The sequence below is a fragment of the Mycotypha africana genome, assembly GCF_025528875.1.
Source record: "Mycotypha africana strain NRRL 2978 chromosome Unknown BDF20scaffold_12, whole genome shotgun sequence".
Classification (NCBI taxonomy): Eukaryota; Fungi; Mucoromycota; class Mucoromycetes; order Mucorales; family Mycotyphaceae; genus Mycotypha; species Mycotypha africana.
This window is the reverse complement of record NW_026515736.1, coordinates 797,620-819,694: the sequence shown is the minus strand read 5'-3', so window position 1 is coordinate 819,694 and position 22,075 is coordinate 797,620. Positions and strand designations below refer to the sequence as shown.

At 39.2% G+C, this 22,075-nt stretch overlaps 8 protein-coding genes across 8 annotated transcripts; 5 read left to right on the top strand and 3 right to left on the bottom strand.

Moving 5' to 3' along the window:
* Window positions 1-1,342: 1,342 nt before the first annotated feature.
* Window positions 1,343-5,376, top strand: BDF20DRAFT_916971 (uncharacterized protein; the record flags this gene model as incomplete). Its single annotated transcript, XM_053084517.1, has 2 exons — window positions 1,343-1,967; window positions 2,075-5,376. The coding sequence occupies 2 exons, from the start codon at window positions 1,343-1,345 to the stop codon at window positions 5,374-5,376; spliced, it is 3,927 nt and encodes a 1,308-aa protein (XP_052931904.1).
* Window positions 5,377-5,560: 184 nt separating this feature from the next.
* Window positions 5,561-6,993, top strand: BDF20DRAFT_896444 (pyrimidine 5'-nucleotidase-domain-containing protein). Its single transcript, XM_053082506.1, has 5 exons — window positions 5,561-5,692; window positions 5,760-5,870; window positions 5,958-6,070; window positions 6,153-6,300; window positions 6,378-6,993. Exons 1-5 carry the CDS (start codon window positions 5,662-5,664, stop codon window positions 6,878-6,880), a joined length of 906 nt encoding a protein of 301 aa, XP_052931903.1. The 5' UTR covers window positions 5,561-5,661; the 3' UTR covers window positions 6,881-6,993.
* Window positions 6,994-7,384: 391 nt separating this feature from the next.
* Window positions 7,385-8,623, bottom strand: BDF20DRAFT_896443 (rac protein). The gene is made up of 4 exons (XM_053082505.1): window positions 8,520-8,623; window positions 8,297-8,368; window positions 8,044-8,224; window positions 7,385-7,818 (listed from the first exon to the last, which is right to left on the bottom strand). Exons 1-4 carry the CDS (start codon window positions 8,552-8,554, stop codon window positions 7,528-7,530), a joined length of 579 nt encoding a protein of 192 aa, XP_052931902.1. The 5' UTR covers window positions 8,555-8,623; the 3' UTR covers window positions 7,385-7,527.
* Window positions 8,624-9,720: 1,097 nt separating this feature from the next.
* BDF20DRAFT_981625 (uncharacterized protein) lies at window positions 9,721-12,328 on the bottom strand. The gene is made up of 4 exons (XM_053085130.1): window positions 11,582-12,328; window positions 10,616-11,488; window positions 9,937-10,525; window positions 9,721-9,849 (listed from the first exon to the last, which is right to left on the bottom strand). The coding sequence occupies exons 1-3, from the start codon at window positions 12,179-12,181 to the stop codon at window positions 9,956-9,958; spliced, it is 2,043 nt and encodes a 680-aa protein (XP_052931901.1). The 5' UTR covers window positions 12,182-12,328; the 3' UTR covers window positions 9,721-9,849; window positions 9,937-9,955.
* Window positions 12,329-14,089: 1,761 nt separating this feature from the next.
* On the bottom strand, window positions 14,090-14,260 carry BDF20DRAFT_828244 (uncharacterized protein; the record flags this gene model as incomplete). Its single annotated transcript, XM_053078233.1, has 1 exon — window positions 14,090-14,260. A coding segment is annotated over one exon (171 nt), but the record flags the coding sequence as incomplete, so codon positions are not given.
* A 433-nt stretch (window positions 14,261-14,693) lies between these two features.
* Window positions 14,694-16,134, top strand: BDF20DRAFT_896436 (uncharacterized protein). Its single transcript, XM_053082504.1, has 3 exons — window positions 14,694-15,415; window positions 15,506-15,857; window positions 16,095-16,134. Exons 1-2 carry the CDS (start codon window positions 14,731-14,733, stop codon window positions 15,850-15,852), a joined length of 1,032 nt encoding a protein of 343 aa, XP_052931899.1. The 5' UTR covers window positions 14,694-14,730; the 3' UTR covers window positions 15,853-15,857; window positions 16,095-16,134.
* On the top strand, window positions 16,063-19,440 carry BDF20DRAFT_182590 (uncharacterized protein). The gene is made up of 2 exons (XM_053074870.1): window positions 16,063-16,491; window positions 16,628-19,440. The coding sequence occupies exons 1-2, from the start codon at window positions 16,396-16,398 to the stop codon at window positions 19,031-19,033; spliced, it is 2,502 nt and encodes an 833-aa protein (XP_052931898.1). The 5' UTR covers window positions 16,063-16,395; the 3' UTR covers window positions 19,034-19,440.
* Window positions 19,441-19,968: 528 nt separating this feature from the next.
* Window positions 19,969-21,766, top strand: BDF20DRAFT_908121 (major facilitator superfamily domain-containing protein; the record flags this gene model as incomplete). Its single annotated transcript, XM_053083447.1, has 5 exons — window positions 19,969-20,002; window positions 20,124-20,393; window positions 20,481-20,482; window positions 20,551-21,166; window positions 21,228-21,766. The coding sequence occupies 5 exons, from the start codon at window positions 19,969-19,971 to the stop codon at window positions 21,764-21,766; spliced, it is 1,461 nt and encodes a 486-aa protein (XP_052931897.1).
* Between the last annotated feature and the right edge of the window lie 309 nt (window positions 21,767-22,075).

The following is a 22,075-nucleotide window of genomic DNA, read 5'->3' as shown; positions in this document are numbered from 1 at the left end:
CTTTTTCAAAAACAGTCTATGACACATCCGTTAAGCACATTCATGACTATCACAGAGGTCTAAACACGCATGGTGAAAGTAGTCCTTTGAATAAAGACGTGAAAGAATGAGATAAATTACTTTTTTTGGGCGGTGACGTTTCTATTATTGATAAAAGAGGCCCCACATTGTCGTCAAGTGAACAACTTGAAAGCGATATGAATCCTGTTTTCCATAATAGCACTGTAGAGTATTGCAATTCAAATTTGTTCAAGCGTGCAATCAAATGGTCGAATTGGGAAACGTTGCTGCTGGGATGAATACGCTCGTTGTTTCAAAGGAGAAATGCCATAAGATCTACGCAAAATTTTAGGTCAGTTTTTACACCACTTTATTTTATTGTGCCGATTATCAGATTGTTTCATTGTGCAAACAGGTAAATGATTAAACTGAATACAGTTCAGATTATTAATCGACAGAACTCATTGGACGTAGATTAACTCATGACGAGTAATGTGATCCTTTAAAATACTACCATTGGGTGTTTCTTGCCCCTCCCCTGCCAATAAACGCCATTTAGATTGTCACCCATGAATCCCTGCTTGCCATCTAATTTTTTATCGCGCAACAACTGAATAGACTGTATTCTCTTCAAATGGAGTTGAATGCTGAGGATAGCTACGTTTGCATCATAGCTGATGTTGCATTTTTGAAGCAATGCTTATTTCCCTTACTAATATTTTGAAGTTGCGCTAGACATTATGATGTAATCTCGATCAATTGAAAAGAGATTGAAACATGTAATAATGCAAGACAAAATTCGAGCATGAGTAGGGTAGTTCCTCAATGACTTTGAAATTTTTGTTATGGTTAAAAAGGATCTGATAAAAGTGTAAATTTGTGTAAAATGATATGAAACAAAGGAACGATGTATGACAAATAATACAATTACCCGACCCAAAAAAAAAGGCTAACATTAAGAAAAAGAGAAAGGTGGGGAGTGGGCGGGGGGGAGGCCTGTTATCCAGAAGGCACGTTATCTGATCCAAAAATATCTTTGTGTGTCTCTTTCTCTGTCTAGGTACAAAAGTAGTTTTTTGAGTGGAGGTCAAACGGTGTTTGCTTGGCGGAGAAATCAAATCTGATAAGATGGAATTCTAAAAGGACAGATTTTCTTTGGTTCGGAAACTCTGAAGAAATATAAAAGTGCAGGCTTTCTTGTCCGTGCTTATTCTCTCCCTCTTTTTTTTTTTTTTTTTTTCTCTCTCTCTTCTTTGGTGTTGTTGTTTTGTTGCAAATACTAAAGTTCTTTATTTATAAGTTACTATTTATTCTGTCAATTATAATTACTGATATATACCTTATGTTTGACCATCATCTGAAATCACATACTGAAGACCCAACCATGGACGACACTATTACTAATAAAAGGACAAGTCATAAAATCGATAAATTAAAGTTCAATTCACATAAGAATAAAAATCTTATCCACTCTTCGTCAATAAAAAGACCAGCCAAACAGCAACAAAAAATTAGCCTTGTATATCCTGCCAGTCCATGTATGTATGTGCCTGCGAGAAACAAGTCAAGCAACGAACATGATCAGAATGACTGCTCCACTGGCCAACAACAACAGATGGAGAATACGAATGCCACGTCAACGGAGACAGATAGCCGAGATCAATCACTTTTAACACCGCCCAGCTCACCAGAGTCTATTAATACATCGCGTGCTCAGAGACCGACGGCTAAGCATCATTATAAACAATCAAGCCCAATTATTTCTGGAAAAAGAACCACGAGTACATACGAATACAATAACCGGATTTTGGCAGCCAAAAGAAAGGCCGATATACGTAGTGTTATGAACGAATTCATATCCATGAAGAAAAATTCCATTCATATGACTCAGCACACTTATAATCTGGTTCTCGAAGCTCATGCTATCTTGCGTCGAGAAGGCACTCCGTTGAATAATATGTTGAAAAGTAAATGACAAATCAGAAAGACCTTGGGTTCTTGTGAGCAATTTAGCGATGTATTACTAAGTTTGATTTGCTGCTTTTTTTTTTTTTTTTTTTTTTTTTTTTTTTAGTTTACAATGAGATGATTTATTCAGGAATTCAGCCCAATGCTTATACCTATGTTCTTATGATCCGCACTCTTTGCAAGAGAGATGTGGAGGTTCAAAAAACAGTGGCTATGTTGCGACGTCAATCTGCACGTACGGGTCAAGAAAACGAAGATATACAATTGCTCGAGTCGGAGGGTAACCTTAGCAAAGCACTCGCCATCTTTCATTACGCCATTGCCGATGGCGTATCAGTACAAGCATTCGATGTGGAGATATTCAATCAATTACTACGCGTCTTATCCCACTACGGCGATACAGTGGATGCTACCTTTGTTTACAGTCAGTTGGAGCAGCCTTTTGTTCGCGCCAAGCCGAACTCTGCTACGTATGCTGCTCTGATCAATTTATTTGGAAGAGCAGGTGATATCAACACGGCTCTTTATTACTATGGTATTTACAATCAAGTGAAACAGTCTCTTGGTCCACACGATGCATCTTACATTTACAATGCACTCGTCGATTGCCATCTAAAGTGTGGGCTACTCGAAGGCGCCTTGCACATCATTGAGCATGAAATGGTGCAGCACCAGATCAAATTGACTTGTATTCCCTACAACTCCATTATTCGTCATTACTGCGCGCATGACCAGATGGAAGAAGCGGAAGCGCTTATTCATCGCCTGGTGAAAGATCACAACGAAGACCCAGACCGACATCCTGAGCCTGATGCCAGCAGCTATGGTCCCATTCTCGCGTCTTATTGCCAACATGATCATTGGGACGCGGCCACGCGTATCTATGAAGCTCTTCGGAAAACAGACATCACAAAGGCGTACGGAAACCTCGCTAATTATGCTTTACTGTGTTTGGCCCATGGCGATCGTAAGAAAGCTCTATCGATCGTGTCTGATGATATGAAAAAAGCGAATCTGGAGCCCGACCCTATTCTTGCGGAGCGTATCATTGCCAGCTTTGCTCAAGAAAATGAATTAGCAGAAGCCACTGAAGCGATCCATCTTCTCCACAAGTCCATCTCTGTTCGTACACTGACAAAGGGCGCCCATCATCTGTTAGACGGCGCTCTTGAGATTGTGCTCCATTGTTCGTCTGTGCAGCAAGTCTTACAGGTGATGCATGCTGTTCAGCCCTTGGTGACCATTATCTATAACCATCATACGACTTCCCAGCATTCTCACCATCGTTCTCATTACTCCCTCCAACGTGTGGATAGTGATGATAACGATCTCTCTTCTTATAGAAGCATGTGTAAGACCCTGCTCGACTCCTATTTTGACCCGTCCACCCCTGACGCTGGAGAAGAAGAAGAAGAAGAAGAAGAAGAACAACAACAACAACAAAAGCAATCACAAAAACATATCTATTCTACGGAGGATTATGAGCTTCTGTTTCATGCTACTTTTGTTCTTTACGGCTATCAAGAAGCTCATCCACGACATGACTCTTTTCCTTCCTCTTCTCTGAGCGAGCCTCTTTTAAGGGTTCTCGGCAACATGCACAAAGACGGTTTGGTTCTCCCTGATCGGCTTCACACACAAATACTCTCCCAGTTACAAGAATATGGTGATGCAGAAACTGTTTTCCGCTGGAAATCAGCTTGTTTCCAACAAAAGAAAGAAGATGAACCTTCTGTTGCTGATTGTCTGACAAACGATTCAACGTCGCCGCATCCACTGTCTGTCAACAAGGACTACTTGGACATGGATCAGACCGATGATGAAGACATTATCATTCAAATTACCAAAGAAGAAGAAGAAGAAGAAGAAGAAGAAGAAAAAGAAGAAAAAGTCAACGGCCTGGAGAACTTGGCATCCCAAGCCTGTCCTGCTACTGCTTGTAAGGTAAAGAAAGCAGCTTCCCCTCCTTGTGAAAAACCTACCCATTCTGCGACTCATACAGCGGAATGTAACGTTGCTGCTACAGCCATTACGAACGACATATTAAAGGCTGTGATGCACGGTGATCATCAAAAGGCCCTACGGATTTTCGAAAACAAAATCATTTGTGGTCGCCTCATTCCCCATCCTGAACTCATGCGTGATGTCATTGCTCTAGCGGGTAAACAAGGCGATCTTCAGACCGCGCTTACTTTGTACAACAATGCCATCTATGCTTTCAAAGATATTGCGGATACGGCTACGAAGAACAATGCCATCGCCATGTCTACCAACAGTATCCTTATTAGCTACGCTCAAAGTGGCGACATGGAGCAAGCCAAGGTGTACTTTGATCGCATCAAAGCCATGGGTCGCTTCCCTGACAGCCACGGCTATGCCAGCATGTTACTCGGTAGTGCCAAGTCGGCGAGCACGGACGAAGCCACCGATGCGCTGGCTATCTACGAGGAAGCCAAACGCCACAACGTCAAGCCGACGACGTTTTTCTACAACGTGATTATCTCCAAGTTGGCCAAAGCGCGCAAGTTGGATATGGCTTTGACTCTGTTTGAGGAAATGCGACTGTTCAAGGTGCCTGCCAACTCGATTACGTATGGCGCTATTATTTCAGCGAGTGTGCGTTCGGGGTCTGAAGCGCATTCACGCCGTCTGTTTGCTGAGATGCTCTCTTCTCCGTCCTATCAGCCGCGCGTGGGGCCGTTTAACAATATGATGCAGTTTTACGTACGCCAGCAGCCCAACCGTGAGCGTGTGTTGGAGTATTTCTTGGAGCTCCGTCGGCGTCGTATCAAGCCGTCGCCTCACAGTTACAAGCTGTTGATGGAAGCGTATACCCACATTGCACCTTACGACATGCCTATGGCTCATAAATTGCTGAAGGACATGGTCCATTGTGATAAACTGCGTCCCCAAGCAAGCCATTATGCGACACTCATTTATTCGTACGGCATCCTCCAACGGGATGTGCAGAGTGCTGAGCGTGTCTTTAGTGAGATGAAAAAGGCGGCTATTTCACCCGATGAGGGGGTGTACCAAGCTCTCGTGGATACGTTTATTAGTAATGGCGCTCTTGCCAAGGCGGAGCATATTTATGCAACAGAAATGGCTTCGGAACAGCATCATGGGTTCCCGTACATTGAAAATCTATTTATTCGAGGTTATGGCGAGGAAGGTCATCTAGAAAAAGCCGAGGCTATTTTTGAAGCCATGTCGGATGATAAAACACAATTTCATACTTCTGTGATTCGAGAGCCCAGTACGTACGAGGCTCTGATTCGAGCCTATCTGAAAAATGACCAAGTGGACAAAGCCAAAGCTGTATTGGATAGAATGGTGAAGCGAGATTTTCCACCCAAAGTTGTGGGTGCCGTTGCTGATCTACTGGCTGACAAGCAGTCAATCCAATAAAGGAAAGAATCACCACTTCTTACTACTACTCTACATGATCCCTTATTTATCACGCTTCTATATTAAACGCTCGTCCAATACTAGTCAAACAATAAAATTTGTCGGTTTCGGTCCATGACGGAAGCAAATTTACTTTTGTTCATCACTGCTTTTTTTTTTTTTTTTTTTTTTTTTTTGCTGGTCCCTGAAAATAGGGCGTATGAAACAAAGCAATTAAAAGTTATTCAATCAAGTTGAAAAAAAGATTGTTTATACTAGTAGTGTTTTCCTTCCTTTTTCGCTAGCATGTCAAGATCCGTTCAAGCAAAAGCTTTAGGTAGTACCAAGTGTCAGTACAATCCGATAATTAGAGTATAGATACTCACTCTATTACAATATTATAGTTGAAACCTTATTGACGATTCCTACTGTTCGAATTCAAAACGTGCCACGGACAACAGAAAAATTACAAAAGGTCATTCAAGATGGCAAACACAACCTTCATTTCATTAGCGGTAAGAAGTTTATATTGAGCGAATTTTTCCCAAGAAAAAAAGCGAAACGAGAATGGGCTAGTGAACACAAATAGTATGTTACCATAGACTTTGACATGACCATGACTCGCCATTGGATTCGTAACCGAATCACGGATGCTTTAGAACGCAATTCGTCCTCCCACGGCATTCCGGCCAGATCAAGTATCATGACACAAGAGGTAAGTTGAGTGATGAATGGATTTTATTCAAGACTTGAGTGGAAACTGACATGGACCGGCGATGCTATGATAATAATGATAGTATAAAGACGAAACGCATCGTATATATAACAAGTACTATCCTATTGAAATAGATCAAACCATGACGTTTGAAGAAAAAGTACCTTACATGATGACTTGGTGGAAAGAAGCGCACGCTAGTATCGTTCAACAAAAGTTGAAGAAGCAAGGTAAGCACTCCCTCTACCATGCTCCTTAAAACAAATAAGAGTAAAAAGGGGGACTAAAACCATTCTCTATGACGCAGATTTACAGGAAATGGTCAAGCAAGTCAGTATGGAGTTACGGTCAGGTCTGGACCGTGTGCTAGCCCACTGTAGACATCATAGTGTGCCGTTTCTCGTCTTTTCTGCGGGTATTGGCGATTTGATTGAAGAGATATTACGACAAGCGGATCTCTACTATGAAAATATGCATGTTGTATCCAATATGATGGTCTTTGACAAAGATAATGTTTGCATTGATTTTAAAGAGCCACTGATCCATGTCTTTAACAAGTCAGAATTTCAACTGGAAACGTCACCGTATCATCGATTGATTGAAGAACGACGCAACGTCATTTTGATGGGAGATAGTCTTGGAGATCTCCAGATGAGTCAAGGACTTAAGCATGATTTATGCCTAAACATTGGGTTCCTGAATCACGATATAAAATCGTTGGAACCAGCCTACATGGCAGCCTTTGACATTGTCATTGAAGGTGATGCAAATATGAACCCCGTCATGGAAATTCTTGAGCAAATCCAGTAGTCAACCAAGACCTGAATTTTTGCTTTGATTTATGATAAACCAACCCCTCCTTTGATGTCGATCGACAACTCGTTTGTTTTTTTTAATAAAAATAAGATAAAAATGGAGCAGTGATTTGTTTTAAAGCGGGTAAAATGGTGTTTATTTATTTCTTCCCGACTGCATGAAGAACACTATGCTTTGAGGTAAAAATTTGATGTTGGGATTATAGGAATAAAAATATAACAAAAGAAAGTATATATGAAATAAGTACGAAATAAGAAAAAGGAAAAAAAAAAAAAAATATGTATAATTTGTTGTGTAGTAAGAAAAAAATAAAAAAAATAAAATAAAAAAAAAATATAATAACTATACTATATATATTCTAACATCTAAAGATGAAAAAGATGTTTTTGTATAAATATATATATATATATATATCCTATATTCTAATCCTCCTTTTTTTTTTCTTTTTGGTTTTTTTGGTTTTTTTTTTTTTTTTTTTTTTTTTTTTTTTTTTTTTTTTGTTTGCCTTTTTTTTAATTTTTTCTCCTTTTTTTTTTTACCCATACTTCAGCATTGCTTTACTACAAATATGGTATAGGTAAAAACAAATAGTAGATAAAAAAGAAATGCGTATACATAAGAATAAGACGTTTTTAAATAAACTACAAGATCAAACAACCCTTCTTCTTTTTTGGTCGTACAGGAGGTGACAGAACAGCCCTAATAGCTTCATCAAACACGTTCTTAAGACCCTTTTGAGTAAGTGCAGAGCATTCAAGGTATTTAACAGCTCCAATATCCTTTGCCATTTGTAACCCTTGGGGATAAGTTATAGGTGCCATACGTTTTTGTTTCAATCTTTCAACTGTATCACGATCCTCACGTAAATCCAATTTGGTGCCCACCAAAATAATCGGAATATTAGGTGCATGATGACTGATTTCTGGATACCACTATAGTAATAATAAAAAGGAAATATGTTTATATGTGGGTTAATCAAGCAGCTTGAACAAAAAAGCATATAGCCAAAGAGAGAGAGAGAGAAAGAGAGAAACAGGGAAAATAACAAAAAATCACGTTTTTTTTTTTTCCTTTCGTTTGGCGTGTGCATTCCCTTTTCTTTTTGACAAGCTTCTTTTTTTGGATAAAATGATACATAGACCATGTTATTAACTTACCTTTGTACGAATGTTTTCAAAGGAGGGAGGGCTTACAAGTGAGAAACAACTGAGAAAAACGTCTGTTTGCGGGTACGATAGAGGTCGAAGACGGTCATAATCTTCTTGGCCGGCTGTATCCCACAACCCAAGGTTAATGGGTTTGCCATCCACCATGACATTAGCTGAGTAATTGTCAAAACTACAAATCGTGATGGAGTCAGTTTTTAAAGAGGGCCCCCCTTTAGTCGACGTTGAGTTTTGGGATGCTTACACTGTTGGAATATATTCTCCAGGGAAAGCATTTGTTGTGTAAGATATGAGTAGACATGTTTTTCCAACGGCACTATACGCAAATAGAAACGAGTTTAGATCGTGTTTTAGCCATTGTCCTTCATCATCATCATCTTTTGGTTGGTCAAAGGTTTTATTGCAAGATTCCAACGTTTCGACTCTTTTGGTTCTCGACACCCTTTTCTCAACACGCACGTACTTACCCATCGCCTACTACAACGCATTTAATTGATTGCATCTTTTATTAAAGTGTTGACTTTTTGGTGATAAATAGGAAAGATGAAAAAATAAAAAAAAAAAAGCAAACTGCAAAAGGAAAGAAAAATAAACAGTGAAAAAAAAAAAAAGTAGGGAAAAAAAGTAGTAAGGAAAGAGAACCTGCACCAAAAAAAAAAAAAAAAAAGTCGAAAAACGAAAGGCAGCCAATTCGTTTAAGTTGTGCAACCCAAGAAATTAAGTTTCTTTTTTTTTTTTTTTTTTTTTTTTTTTTTTACAGTCAAAAAAAGGCCCCTATTCAAGCTATATTCTTTATTCTTCATATTCATATAAGAACAAAGAAATCACAGACACGTTCAAATAATGTCCATGCTGTTTACACCAAACTGTTTGTATTGGCTTTTTAATGTACGTTGATGAGACTATTTTTTTTATTTGATGTTTCTGGCTGGAGATAGGAGTCTTTTTTTTTTTTTTATATTTATTTATTTATTTTTTTTGGTTTAGCTGTATTCAATTTGAACTAGCAGAAGCGATAAACAACTTTCCGCCATTGTAATTAATACAGTAAAGTGTCTATACGATCACTACAGAGATGAAAGAGGATAGAGTGATTTCTGTTCTATGCCAGACAGTTTCAACGCCGATCCTCAAAAGCGCTTTCTTTTTTCATGTAGGCCATCCAATATATCTGCGCACGTACTCTGAGTAGTGTCTCAGCAAACAACATAAATTAAGACATCAAATACGTCAACTTGAGCAAAATACACTCAAATCATCGACGCGTACAGCTATGTATTGCAATATAGCTTAAAGCTTGCTAACTGCATTTAATGGTTCACTTCAATCTCAGATGGGCGCGCGATGGTTTTATTCTGCCCTTTCGTCTTACGGTTCCTTGATTTCAAACAAGTCGCAGGTTTGCTAACTTTGTTCTCCATTTGAATCTAGAACAATGATATATTATACTTCCAACGCATCGCGGTATTGTTGCTGACGGGATTTTGTTGAAACTCTGTGCTTTTCGAAAACTCTCACTCTGTCTGAAATATGCAAACGCAATAACAAAACTGTCCGGATCCTAAGGTATAGTGCTGGCTCTCTTATTTTTTATTCGGCTTCTCGAAAGAATTATTAGTCAGCATCGATCCTCTCTTTACAGCTAAGAAAAAAAAAAAAAAAAAAAAAGTAGACAAGTACAAAAAAACAACAACACTATGCGCTGCGTTGCTTTTTGAAAGGAGGCCAAGCTGTCCGTTGACTTCCATTAGTTATACTGGAATATTGGCTTGGGAATTGTCATGCTGTGTGGCCAGCCTATTTGGAAAAAAAAAAAGAAATAATTTTTTACTGTGAGAAGGGCCTAGAATGATGCGTCTTATTCACATAAAGATCACAACGTACTTTCTTACTTCCCGTCGCTCTACGATGAGGAATAGGTCTTGATTTGTGTCATACAGTTATGGCATTTAAAAGCCAGTGTATTCGCCAGACTGTACTTATTCTTTGCATGCGGTCCTGCACCAATATTATACTGTCCTTTTTCAGTAGCCTTGAGTACTGTCTGAACCTCTTCTTCAGCTTTGGTATAGTTCTTCTTCATCATATAAAGTAACACCATCTCATACCGACTAAAGTAATAAATATAATGATCCAATTCGATTCTGTCAGCATATTCAAACACTTGATTCAATGATTCGGTCGCCACATCATACGACTGGGTTGTATTGCAGTTTTGCTCGTAAAGCATTCTACAACCGATACCACGGAAAAATTGTGCCAAGCAATAATCATCATAAAAGTGATGTACGTTGCGTGCTCGTGCTGTATCATCTAGCCTGTCTATCTCTACGTTGATTCTTAAGATGTCGTTCTCTAATATATTGGCTGGTATAAAATCGAATGCTGTAAAGGCGTTCAATATTTCAAGGTCGGGTAATAATAAATAGTTATTTTGACTAAGGAACTTTCTTGCTTTTCTCGCAAAGAATTTCTATTCATTTGAAAAAAAGATATTGGGTTTGACTATGTGTGTTCTATCACGGAGGATCCCCCATTTCGTATGACTTTTTTCTTTTTTTACCTCTACTGGAATCGACTTTCCGGCAATCTTCTGTTTCGCACTTCCGACTTGGCCCATCAAAGAAACAACTTGCGACATATATTCTGTCTTTTGCGTACTCTCATTCAAATCATTGGCCAACATGTATAAAGAAATCGCTCTTAAATAAGTATAGACTGCTTTCGACCAGTTACTCTCTTTCTGTAAAACACTATAGATATCGTACGCTCTCTGCCAATCATGCTCGATCAAATAGATCAGGCCGAGTTCCCAAAAACACATGTATTGCAATTGTTTCCAGTCTTTTTGCTGTGAAATAGCCAGCTGATATTGATCCTCTGCTTCTTTCAGTAGCTTCTTGTTCGTCATAAGACGGCCATTGAGATATAAATAAGCAACTCCCTTGGGGTATTGTTCGAGACAGTCCTTCAAGACAAGTTCAGCAAACGGAATATTCACTTCAGATAAAGGCACCAGCTTGGAAAGGATGATATGATACGCAATCAGAAATATATTACATAACGGTGTACGTAGTCCATGGATACCCGCGCCCTTCTTCTTTGTTGGGTCCATGGTCGAATAACCACCTACAGAAGCTAAAACCGAAAGGCCATGCTTACGATCTGAGGTAAATCCGATAAATTCCGCCAACTTGATGACTGAGGAAGGTAACATGGATAAAATGATGCTGAAACAACCCACACCAAAATAGACGCCAGAGAGGAAATCATCATCCAGAGGCGTCTTTGCTGACTGTATATATTTTTCTAGGGTCATATACGTGTTGTAACTACTGCGAATATTCATACTCTCTCTTAAAAAGGCCATGACGCTTTCATCATGAATGATACTGAGTAAAGCTTTCAGCAAGTACGCTTCAGCATACACGAGTTCCTAACATGTACAGAAACAGTTACTTTTTTTTCAATGCAATACCCTCCCCTCCCCCCAAGTTTCCTCTCGTTTTTATGGTAGAATGCTACTCACGGCATGACGTTCGATAAGGGACATGTGTTTCACATCCTCTACTGTTGTGCCTTTGACCCAGCTTGCTACGAGCTGCCATCCATTTTTCTTATTCCTGAGACTAGCGGCAATTCGAATCGTATGTTTTAACGCATCCAACGCTGTCAAAATATCTTGTACTTCAAAAGTCATGACAGATTTCAGATACAAAACGAACGAATAGCCCAGAGACAAATACAAAGAGTCCTTAGAGTGAGGCTTCAATAGACATTCCGCTTCATGAATATTGGAATTCAAGAAATGGTCAAAAGCGATCCGACATTGCTGAATATCTTCTTTCAATTTCGCTTCCGTCACTGCAGGTGGTGGTATATCCAAGCTACTTGTCGAGTTTTCTAAAGTCGGTGTAGTCGTTCCACTACTACTAGCGCTACTGCTGCTGCTGCCGCCGCTGCCGCCACCGCCACCGCCACCTAATGTGAACGGACTGCTTAGTTTAGAAAAGAGCCCTTTATTCAATCCTGACGGTGAATGATGGCTATTGTTTGATTTTGTGTTGTTGGTGCTGTCAGCTGACGATTTCTTCCCAAACGAGAAATTTTTGATGAGTTTGGAATCCATGCCTTGTCAAGGATATCAAAGTCAATGAAAGTAAGATAAGTTGAATAAAAAAAAAAAGTAGTTGAAAAGCTTGATCGTGATATCTATAAACTTTTTTTATTTTATTTTTTTTATTTTTTTTTTGTCTGTATCTCTTTCTGATCACATATTTAATTGTTTCGAGAAGAAACAATGAGTAGACGGGCTTCTTTTTTTTTTTCGTTTGTAAAGATTAATCTTTATGCTCTCATTGGATGGAGATCTATGAAATTGAATTTGAGTCTGTTATAATGCTCCGATCGCTCAAGTGCATTTTTCCAAATTTGAACATCAATGGGGGGCCATTTTATAACAATCATTGGTTATATAGTTTGTTCGTATTGGATATAAAAGATCCATGATAGGGTACTATTGTATACAAGCATCCTACCTCTTGTTGGCTTTTCTCCCCCGAGTTAACAGCAGGAAATTGATGTCTACTAGGAAAAAGGAAACACTATTTTGTAAAGGTTTTTCCGCTCAGACTTAGGGTATCGCACGGTCGGCAAAATAGATTTTGCCGTACCTGAATTAGCATTCAAATGCACCCTTTTTCCATGGTCATTTGTAAGCAATGACGAAACTTTAAAAGTTTAAACTTCACTTTATCATTTATTGGGGACAATAACAAATATCGAACCTTCTATGTCTCTGTTCAAAACCATCTGGCGTAAAAAAGACCGTGGAACAGGTCTTCAGTAGAGATTTCCAAACCGCAAGCACCCAATATTTCTGTAGTTAGCTCATTGGAAGCAGAAGACAGGCGAGAGTAAAATACGGGCTTACCGTATTTTCTCCCATTCATGGCTGATAGCGTCGTGGCTGTTGATCCAAGATAAAAGTCATCACAGTGGGTCCATAACAGAAGAGAGTTTCATTCCTTCTTTTTGCATTCATAGAATGCACATCGCCGTTTTTGTAGAAGGGCACAGACAATAAGCAGAGGATGGAAACTAGAGTAATCCATACGAAAAGAAAATAAATATCAAGAGAAAAAAAAAAAAAGTGTTCTGATGCATTGCTGATACACTCTTTCCAAACACTTTTTACGCATACTTTGTGTGTAGCATTTTGAGCCAAGCACAAGCAATGATTTGCAAGTTGCTAGAAATAAATTTCGCCTAGTGATCAGAAAAGACTTGGCACGCCACAAGTTTTATTTTTGGCGTATGTCACAACTGCAGCTCTTAGTATTTTTTCTGCAATATATATTCGAAATGATATCGTTCATTCATAAAGATGGGTTGGGAAATAGGATGAAGATGGAAAAGATGTCATTATAAATAAACCAGTTTACGGTTTAACGAGCGCCTTCCACAGAAATCCTCCTCTACGTTGAATCTTACCATTGACTTGAAAAGAGATGATGGGGTGACCATTTTTCTGGGCGGCATTCCTTGATAGGACAGCAAGCCTCATTGTGTCTATACAAAGCGATTGATTGGTTGTACTGTCTGTTATATTTGTGGTTATTTGTAGTTGTGAACGCGACTTAAATAACGCGTCAAATGCTTGAAAGTGTGTCTAATTCGTCTTTATATATTATAGGAGGTATGGAAATACCACACTCTGGAGCCAAAAAAAGAACGTTGGCCAAAGCTAGGATTTCTTGAACATTGGGCTCCAGTGGACAAGGTTTTTGAATACTGGCAGCCATGCACTGATACTGCCGGAATTTTGCAGTGACGGGGCCTATCATCCAGTCGTTTTGTATGTCTGCTTGCTGTTGAAGTAGTTGCTGACGTTGGCGCTAGGGAATCGAGCTTGTCTTTGTTTGGTGCTGAAACAGGTGTGTCTGCCTTTGAGGGTGACAGTGATTGTGAGACAGGTGTCTTTGAGTGGCCAAGTGGCGTGGTAGGTGCTTGCAGAGTCATGGCTACAGGCGCTGGTTCAAGCGCGATACTTCGCCTTGGATGACTTGAACTCTTGAGAATTGGAAATCAAAAGATAGTTCGCAGCCTCTGAGCAGTTGTCATTTGCTTCTGTTAAAGCTTGGGCGCGTCGTTGATTACGCCAAAACTCAATACAATCTATGGTTTTACGCCATGTTTCAAATTCTTCTCAAAGACGACTTCTGTGTTCTTCTGGTATACGAGAAACCAGCAATTATCGACATCAACCAGAAAGCGAACACACATTAAAAGCTGCTGATGTCCAATGGTGCATTGGCAATGTAGCCATTCTGTCTGTCCAAACATGTGCGACCATGATTGATGTTGGGAGATGATAAATTCTGGAAGGAGCGTATTTTATCAACAAAAAGAAAGTAAATCTCCAAATTGCAGTTTGTCCTTTTTTGCCTGTAAAAGACAAAAATAAACAAAAATTTGGAGCGGCTTCTTCAGGAACGTTTGTCATCAAAGCGCAGAATTGGTTGTAAACATGCAAAAGCGCTCGTTGTTTGTTAGCTATATGTATATATATATATATAAGTACCTTTTTCCCCAAAAATAAATGCTTACCTTTCTGTTTCTTCTTTTTTTTTCCAATTTCTTTTAAACTATATCTCGCTTTATACAGTCTTATCGAACATGTCGCAAAACATCTTTGGCGTAACACCACTGCATGATGAGTCAGCCATCACTGAAAAGCCGGCGCTTTTTAAACCTTTGTTTATCAAGGATAGCAATAACGAAATATGGAAAATATCAGATCCACGCAATTTTAGAAGAAGTACTGTGCCCAGCTCTTTGTTCCAACTTCCTAGACAGCGACAGCCATCAACAACATCGCTGTCATCAAAAAGATCAAAGAAAGCATCTTTACCACCTCTACCAACACCACCTGTAGGAAGAGGAGCGGCGACGAGCAATAATTATTCGCAATATTTCAACACTGTTAGTACTGTCAGTACACTTGATAGCTATCCAATGACACCATCCACACCCACAAATGCTCAAAGCATGCCACCACTGTCACAGATGTATCCATCTGTAGCGTGTCCTCAGCAGCAACAGCAGCTACCATCACAACAGACATTACGAGAACTATATCTTCCTCAACCATCCATAGCGCCTGCAACCCCACCACCTTTGTCCCCGATGTTCCCCCCACAAGGGTATCTGCCTTTTTCAATGCATCCAATGCACGGAGATCAGCAAGCAATTTCTGAGATAACCAGCGAAACAGAAAACCAAGAGAAATACAATGTCAAGGAAGGACAAGCTGACGGGAATGGCGATAACGGTACAGAAGAGGTTACACTGCTCCGAGAAAGTAAATTATCCAGTCTCCCGTTGAGAGGAGATCAATTGGAAAAAAGCGAACGTATTTAGACACTCATTATTCTTAAATTTCATTAATTAGGATCTGCTCATAGTGGTACATCAAATGCTGCGGATAAGTATGGCAATAAGAAGATCCGTCAAATTACTGTCAAGTCAATCAATAATGATTATAATGTGTGGATTAACGTGGACCCTAAAGATACAGGCGAGTCGATCGCAGCCAAGATTTTTACGATAGCCAGCTTTAAAACACGTAAAGTTCTATCCATAAAGACCGCCTCAGGCCGCAAGATACCTCTTGACAAGACACCTGTTTTTGCAGATTGGGAAATCATGGAGAATTTCAAAAACGGAGAGATATGGACAGTAGAATGGGATAACACAAAGCGATCTTTTGTTGATAAGGTGTTGTCTAAACTGCTTTAGTAAAGGTAGCATTTTTATTTTCGCTTTTTCTTTTTGTTTTGTTTTTAATCCAAGAATGATTTGGTTGGGCATCATTTCATGACATTTACTTGGCGGCGACCTATACACATCCTCCAGCTTTTATATTGTGAGGGTTATGTCTATCGTTAAGTGAATCTGTATGCTGCCTCTGTTCTACATTAGGATTAGTAGTGGTAACCTTATTTTATTTTATTTTTTGCTCCTTTTTTAACCGTATTTAGAATCAGTCGAAAAGTTCAGGTGCTTTTAAGACATCTTAATAAGGGGTGGGGGCCTGGAGCTCTGTAAGCGATATCATAAAGACACACACTCCTTCCCCCTCTCCTCCTCGATTTTTTGCTTTTTTGAAATTGAACACTAGTACTCTTTTTTGTTGGCATGAACACAGAATCGTACTTGCTGCAGTTTCTTAAGGACAAACAAGCATGCTACACAAAAGAATAATAAAAATATATCTGATGGCAGAAAATATAGAAAAATGCTGCTTTCCACTTGTAATGATAATTTCCTGTTTGCTTTTGAATGCTTGTTGATCTCATGAAAATGTCCACTTCTGCTGCAATGTCAACTTACACGACCATGATGCGTGTCAATTCCGAAGGTCGCCCTTTTGCTAAAGTATAGTACTACTCAAATAGATATCAGCATTTGGCCTATTCCCTCTTATTTAATAGAAAGAAATAACCTTTATGCCTGTTGTTTTTTTTGGGTTTTTTTTTTGGTTTCTTTTTTACGATTTTCTTTTTTCATTCAGGACTTGTATGATTTATTTTCAGCTCTCTTGATCCAGTTACCATTATCACAGCATCGCTCTTTATTTAAAACATATCCTTCTACTTTCACAACAGATGAAGCCGTAGAGAAATTAGGACACTTAGAAGTCACCAATCTTGTATACACACCCAACCCGTTGGATGTCAGCAACCCTATCCTTACACGCACGACTACCACGTTCAGTATGTCAAAGGACATGGCAAAGGCACTGGCACAGCATTTCATCCATGCGCGACTGTTCGAAAGCGTGACGGATCCTCAAAACCATAGAAATATACTTAAAGATAAAAGAGGAGGTAGCATCTGGACACTAACGCCAAAAGGAAAGTTTATGATCCAAGATTTTAGCCATCGTGCTCGTGTACCTATAAAGCACATGCATGACCACTTGAATCGTGTTCAGTTGCACTTTCCTATTGTTCAGTTCGAAAGACTCTACGATGATGATCAAATTTCTTACACCAGACAGACCATCGTCGACACTTTCAAACGAATGATGGACTGTATATCCACTGACACGATTTTAATCGACGATATTGGCGGATTGAACAATGTCAATTTTATTGAATATCGAGATACCTTTTACGGTTATCAGAGCTTTGAGTGGATCAGCGAATATACTAGCGTCGTTTCCCAAAGAGAGGCTGAATCTGTTGCCTCTGAATTTCTACAAAATGGCTGGATGGCCCAACTTATTGACAAATCAGACAGGGAATCCTACAAAAGAGAGGATGTAGTCAATTTCAAGTTAGATCGAAGAACACAATACTACATGACAGACAAGGGGCGCCTATTACTGCAAAAGAACAGTAGCCAAAATAGCCACCTTTGTCCGAATGGCAAAACTTTAGCGGCTGCTACAGCAATACCTACTGTAGGATTCACAGACTGTGTTCAACGGCCTAGAAACCAAAGCTCCACGACAGTAAATAGTAGTAATAGCAGTATAAAGACTGCCAACAGCAAAACCAGCACAAACCAGCAACAACTACTTACGTCTCCACCTAAGCAGCATTCGTCATCCCAAACACCAATAGAAAATTTGAAGGCAGAGGATACTGCCGGACCCGGCTATGCGAGCCGCTTGCAATCTACCACTAACTACAGTCTCGCTGAGCTGAAAGATCTGATCCCAAAAGCCTCCATTACACAATACAAAACAGTTGAAGACGGATATGCCTCGAAAGAATCCTTAACAAAGGAAATCAATTCTCTACCAACAGATTCTGTTTTGCAGCTAGATAGTAATTACGATTTTGGATTCTCTTCTATCTCCTCAACAAGCTCAAGTATGACTACGTCAACCCTACGAACAAAGCCATCTCACATAGCTGCGGAAAAACAATTTAACCCTGAGCACCTTGAGCAAACAGGCGAAGCATGTACACAACTGAAAGAGCAGCTACAAGGTCTGGAAGGGACAACGGATGTATCATTACGTAATAACAATGTCCAACCCACCACTAGCACTACACTTTGCGATTATCAAAACAATGCAGTCTTTAAATCACACGCCAGACAAAATTCAAACTCTCAGAACTCCAAGCTACAGAGTATCCTGGAGGACCCTCTCACTCGCATGTATTTCCGTCAATTTCTAAAATCATGCTTTTGCGAAGAGAATATAAACTTCTGGGTAGATTATACAAGTTTACTAAAAAAAGTACAGAGCTCCTTTCTAAATTCTTCTGCTGCTTCATCGATGTCTACTTCTTCTTCTTCATCAACATCAACAACACTGTACAACATAATAGCAGTAGATAGTAAGATATTACCACAGTCGTATTCATACGAATCATTACTGACGCACTGCTATGCCATTTACAATAACTACTTTTGCTCTGACACTGCGTTCAATGAGCTTAATATTGACCATGGGTTGCGCTATGAGATCGCACTATACATCCAATCGATCTTTCCCAATAGTTATAACGATGACAGTTATAAAACTATGAACAAAGAGCTGGGCGACAACAATGGCAGTAGTAGTGATGAAGATATCAATAAAGGTATAGCAGATGCCGCCTATGTACCTTTCGGGTCTATTTCAGTTTCTGCTACTCAGCAACAGCATCATATCATCTCTTCGCCACCAATGAGTAAAAATAACAGCAGTAGTAGTCATGGTTTCCGAAGAAGCAACAGCTATCACCGCAATCGACATAGTAATACTTTTCAACAAGGAATACTGTCACTGAAGGGGACGACTAGTGACACTACTCTGTTGCATCATCATTTATGCAATATACTTCGATTATACGATCATGCAAATGAGCATATTTGCTCAATGATGGCAGAGGATTCTTTACCAAAGTTTCTAAAAACGCAAAAATACAAAGAGTTAATCTCGAAAGCACGAAAACCATCATCAACAGCAGCATCGTAACCATCTCAAAACAATGGAAATAGAAAAAGTGTGTTGCGAATAGCAATGCGCCAGCATTACATTTGATCATTTTCTTATTTAGACAACGCCTCATCCATTTTACTTAAGCATATACTCTAATCAAACATTTACAATTATGATTGCATATTACATGATATCTTACATATGCCACATCTTCATATTATCGTCTAAGAGATAAGAATCACTCATTCATAGTTTCCTCCTTTGTCAGCAACTGTTATAAATCGGTCACTTACATTTTGAATATATTAACGATATAGCTATCCTGTTATCGTTTTGTCTCTATTTATATACTATGGTTGCTCTTCTTTTGGTTATTAGTATTGTCGAGCAGCATATAACGGCCCCAATACATGACGGATTTCGCGGAACTTTGCTTTACTAGGATGATGAGACTCTACAGCATTTAAGAGATTCACTAATAGTAATTCTCACTTTATGTCCAAATGTCAACCTAAATTACTAAGTTCAATAACATACTCATTCAATCTAAAGCATGATAAATCATTAGAATACTCGCTTTTACGAACAGTTTTACAATTTAAGACACTGAATTGATCAGAATTCATTGTACGGATATTGAGTAGATCCATGTAATCTGCACTTCCTACATGCAATACACACTTTTCACATACTAAAAACTTATCCGTTTTTCCATGCTAGGGCCAGCATATGTGACCTCTGACCATAAGCAACATATTGCATAAAAAGAGACCATCTTCTAAATCACTGAAGTATGATTCCGTTTTTTCTTTGTTCTTACTTGCAATATATTACTAGTAGGATAAATGCTCGATTGGAAAGCATATTCAAAATCAAGGTTTCTATGGAAACCACCTGTTACAGTTGACCCACGCAATCAAAGTCGGTTCACCAAAGGACTAATACTGACTTGTGTATCTATAAGTGGGAGTATGTCAGGTTTTGCCAGTACAATTTACTTTCCAGGTACAATACTATTTTTCATGGGATGGTTTGTTGTAAACAGCTAGACATCCAAATAGGTTGATTGAAGGATAATAGTGAAAAAAACAAAAAAAAAAAAACTCAGCATCATTCTTCATAATAGGACTACCGTACATCAACTCTGAATTGAAAACCCAAGCTATAGCTACAACATTGACAGCTGCACTTTATGTATTATTTATGGGATTCACTCCTATTGTATGGGCGTCCCTTTCAGAGGCTCTTGAAATTCGCCGATCACTATTAATTACGTCCATGATAGTATTCGGATTCTCAAGTCTTGGAGCAGCGCTAGTCAATAACATATGGGGTCTGTTAGTTTTGCGGATCATACAAGCAATGGGTGCATCCGCTGGCTTATCAATAGGTGGAGGTACATGGTTAATACTTACGCAGATATAATTAGCTTTACAATTGATACCTTGAGCTTACTTTAATTCTTTAATAATAGGTGTAATAGCAGTAAGTATCCTAATTAGAATGTCTGTTGTAAAATCAGACAGTATGTGTAAACTTTCTTCTACCATTAGGATTGCTTCCCAGTTGAAGAGCGAGGTGCTGCATTTGGTAAATTCTATTTCATGTCTTTTATAGGCCCTTTGATAGGACCTATCTTGGGAGGATTTCTTATCGTAAGCCCAATCACTTGGCGGGCTACATTCCTATTCACTTTTGCGTTTGGATTGTTCATTGCATTAGCCATATTTACTTTATGTCCTGAAACATACCGAGACAATAAAAAATGGGATCTTCAACTGCCAGTCATTTCGCAGAACATGTTCCCTAGAGCACAAACCGTGGTTGAAGAGACTCACCAGGTCGATACATGCTCATCTTTTATCAGTAGAACGGGTAGTGCAAATGGAAGCAGTGACAAGGACAACAACCTAATCAACACAAGCACTTTGATTGCAGATAAGGAGGACGATAAAACACACCAGTCACCGCCTCTTCAAACCCAAGAGAATGGGAAAGCGCCATTGCCCAAAAGAATGAATCCTTTTGCAGGCATGGCCTTATTGAAGCATTCATTTGTTTTACTAGCAGCTCTAACGTCAGGCCTATCTTTCGGTTGTATGCTTGCTGTAGAAGTCTTACTTCCCGATTTATATGAGAAGAATTATGGTTTCAATTCCTGGCAGACAGGTAAAAACCCAAAATTTGGTTTATTGGAGCTATTTAACCAACAATTTGTATGTATATGTAGGGTTAAGTTACATGGGCGGAGGCGTTGGTAACGTGATTGGCTCAGCTTTGCAGAGCTATCTGTCGGATAAGCTATTGCTACGTGCGCGCCGTCGCAGGGGAGGTGCAGCAGTTGTTGAAGATCGGCTATCTGTAAATCTCTGGCCAGCTTCCATTGTTATCATTTTGGGCACCTTGGTATGGGGCTGGTCTATCGAACTTAAATTAAATTATTGGGTACCTATTGTAGCTTTTGGTATACAAACATTTGGAATGAATCAGATAATGGCAGCAACATCTGCTTATATTGTCGATGCCGTGCCTGGCTCCGGTGCATCTGCTACTGCAGCAGCTAATCTGCTACGCATGGTCTTAGCTTGCATTCTCACAATTGCTGCAGAACCACTTGAAGCAGCCGTTGGCCCAGGTTGGACATGTGTGTTAATGGCCGGTTTGGGATTTTTGGGCTTGATCTGTCTAATTATTATTAAAATTTGGGGAAAGAAGCTTAGAGCAAATAGTGGGTATCCCGATATTGATTTTATACAAACCGAAAAATAATGCACCTTCTACTCCTGTAATTTTACCCTTCAAACTCTTTAAACATACTATTATGCATTTGTAGAACACATCTATTAAATATTATATAAAGGGACACAACTAGAATGCACGTAGTTTGAGAACAATGGTAAAATCAGTACACAGATTCATGGTGCTATTGAGCTTGAAGGCGTTCCCACAGCTCTCATTAGCAATTATAATAGTTAGATCTCGAAAGACGGATAGTCTGAAAGAGCACATATCATCTGTTAAGCCTATAAAACGATATATTATGCTTGTCAACGAAGATTTTTCCGCTTTACTTGAAAT

Coding starts and splice junctions, on each gene's coding strand:
- BDF20DRAFT_896444 (XM_053082506.1), top strand. CDS start 5,662: ATGTCAAGATCCGTTCAAGCAAAAGCTTTAG. Junction 5,693..5,759: donor CGTTCAAGCAAAAGCTTTAG/GTAGTACCAAGT, acceptor ACAATATTATAG/TTGAAACCTTATTGACGATT. Junction 6,301..6,377: donor ACAAAAGTTGAAGAAGCAAG/GTAAGCACTCCC, acceptor TCTATGACGCAG/ATTTACAGGAAATGGTCAAG.
- BDF20DRAFT_981625 (XM_053085130.1), bottom strand. CDS start 12,181: ATGGATTCCAAACTCATCAAAAATTTCTCGTTTGGGAAGAAATCGTCA. Junction 11,489..11,581: donor CCCTTATCGAACGTCATGCC/GTGAGTAGCATT, acceptor TGTACATGTTAG/GAACTCGTGTATGCTGAAGC. Junction 10,526..10,615: donor GAAAGTCGATTCCAGTAGAG/GTAAAAAAAGAA, acceptor TCAAATGAATAG/AAATTCTTTGCGAGAAAAGC.
- BDF20DRAFT_182590 (XM_053074870.1), top strand. CDS start 16,396: ATGCTTGTTGATCTCATGAAAATGTCCACTTCTGCTGCAATGTCAACT. Junction 16,492..16,627: donor AAGGTCGCCCTTTTGCTAAA/GTATAGTACTAC, acceptor TTTTTCATTCAG/GACTTGTATGATTTATTTTC.
- BDF20DRAFT_896436 (XM_053082504.1), top strand. CDS start 14,731: ATGTCGCAAAACATCTTTGGCGTAACACCACTGCATGATGAGTCAGCC. Junction 15,416..15,505: donor GGTTACACTGCTCCGAGAAA/GTAAATTATCCA, acceptor TTCATTAATTAG/GATCTGCTCATAGTGGTACA.
- BDF20DRAFT_896443 (XM_053082505.1), bottom strand. CDS start 8,554: ATGCAATCAATTAAATGCGTTGTAGTAGGCGATGG. Junction 8,369..8,519: donor TGCGTTGTAGTAGGCGATGG/GTAAGTACGTGC, acceptor ATTTGCGTATAG/TGCCGTTGGAAAAACATGTC. Junction 8,225..8,296: donor GGAGAATATATTCCAACAGT/GTAAGCATCCCA, acceptor CACGATTTGTAG/TTTTGACAATTACTCAGCTA.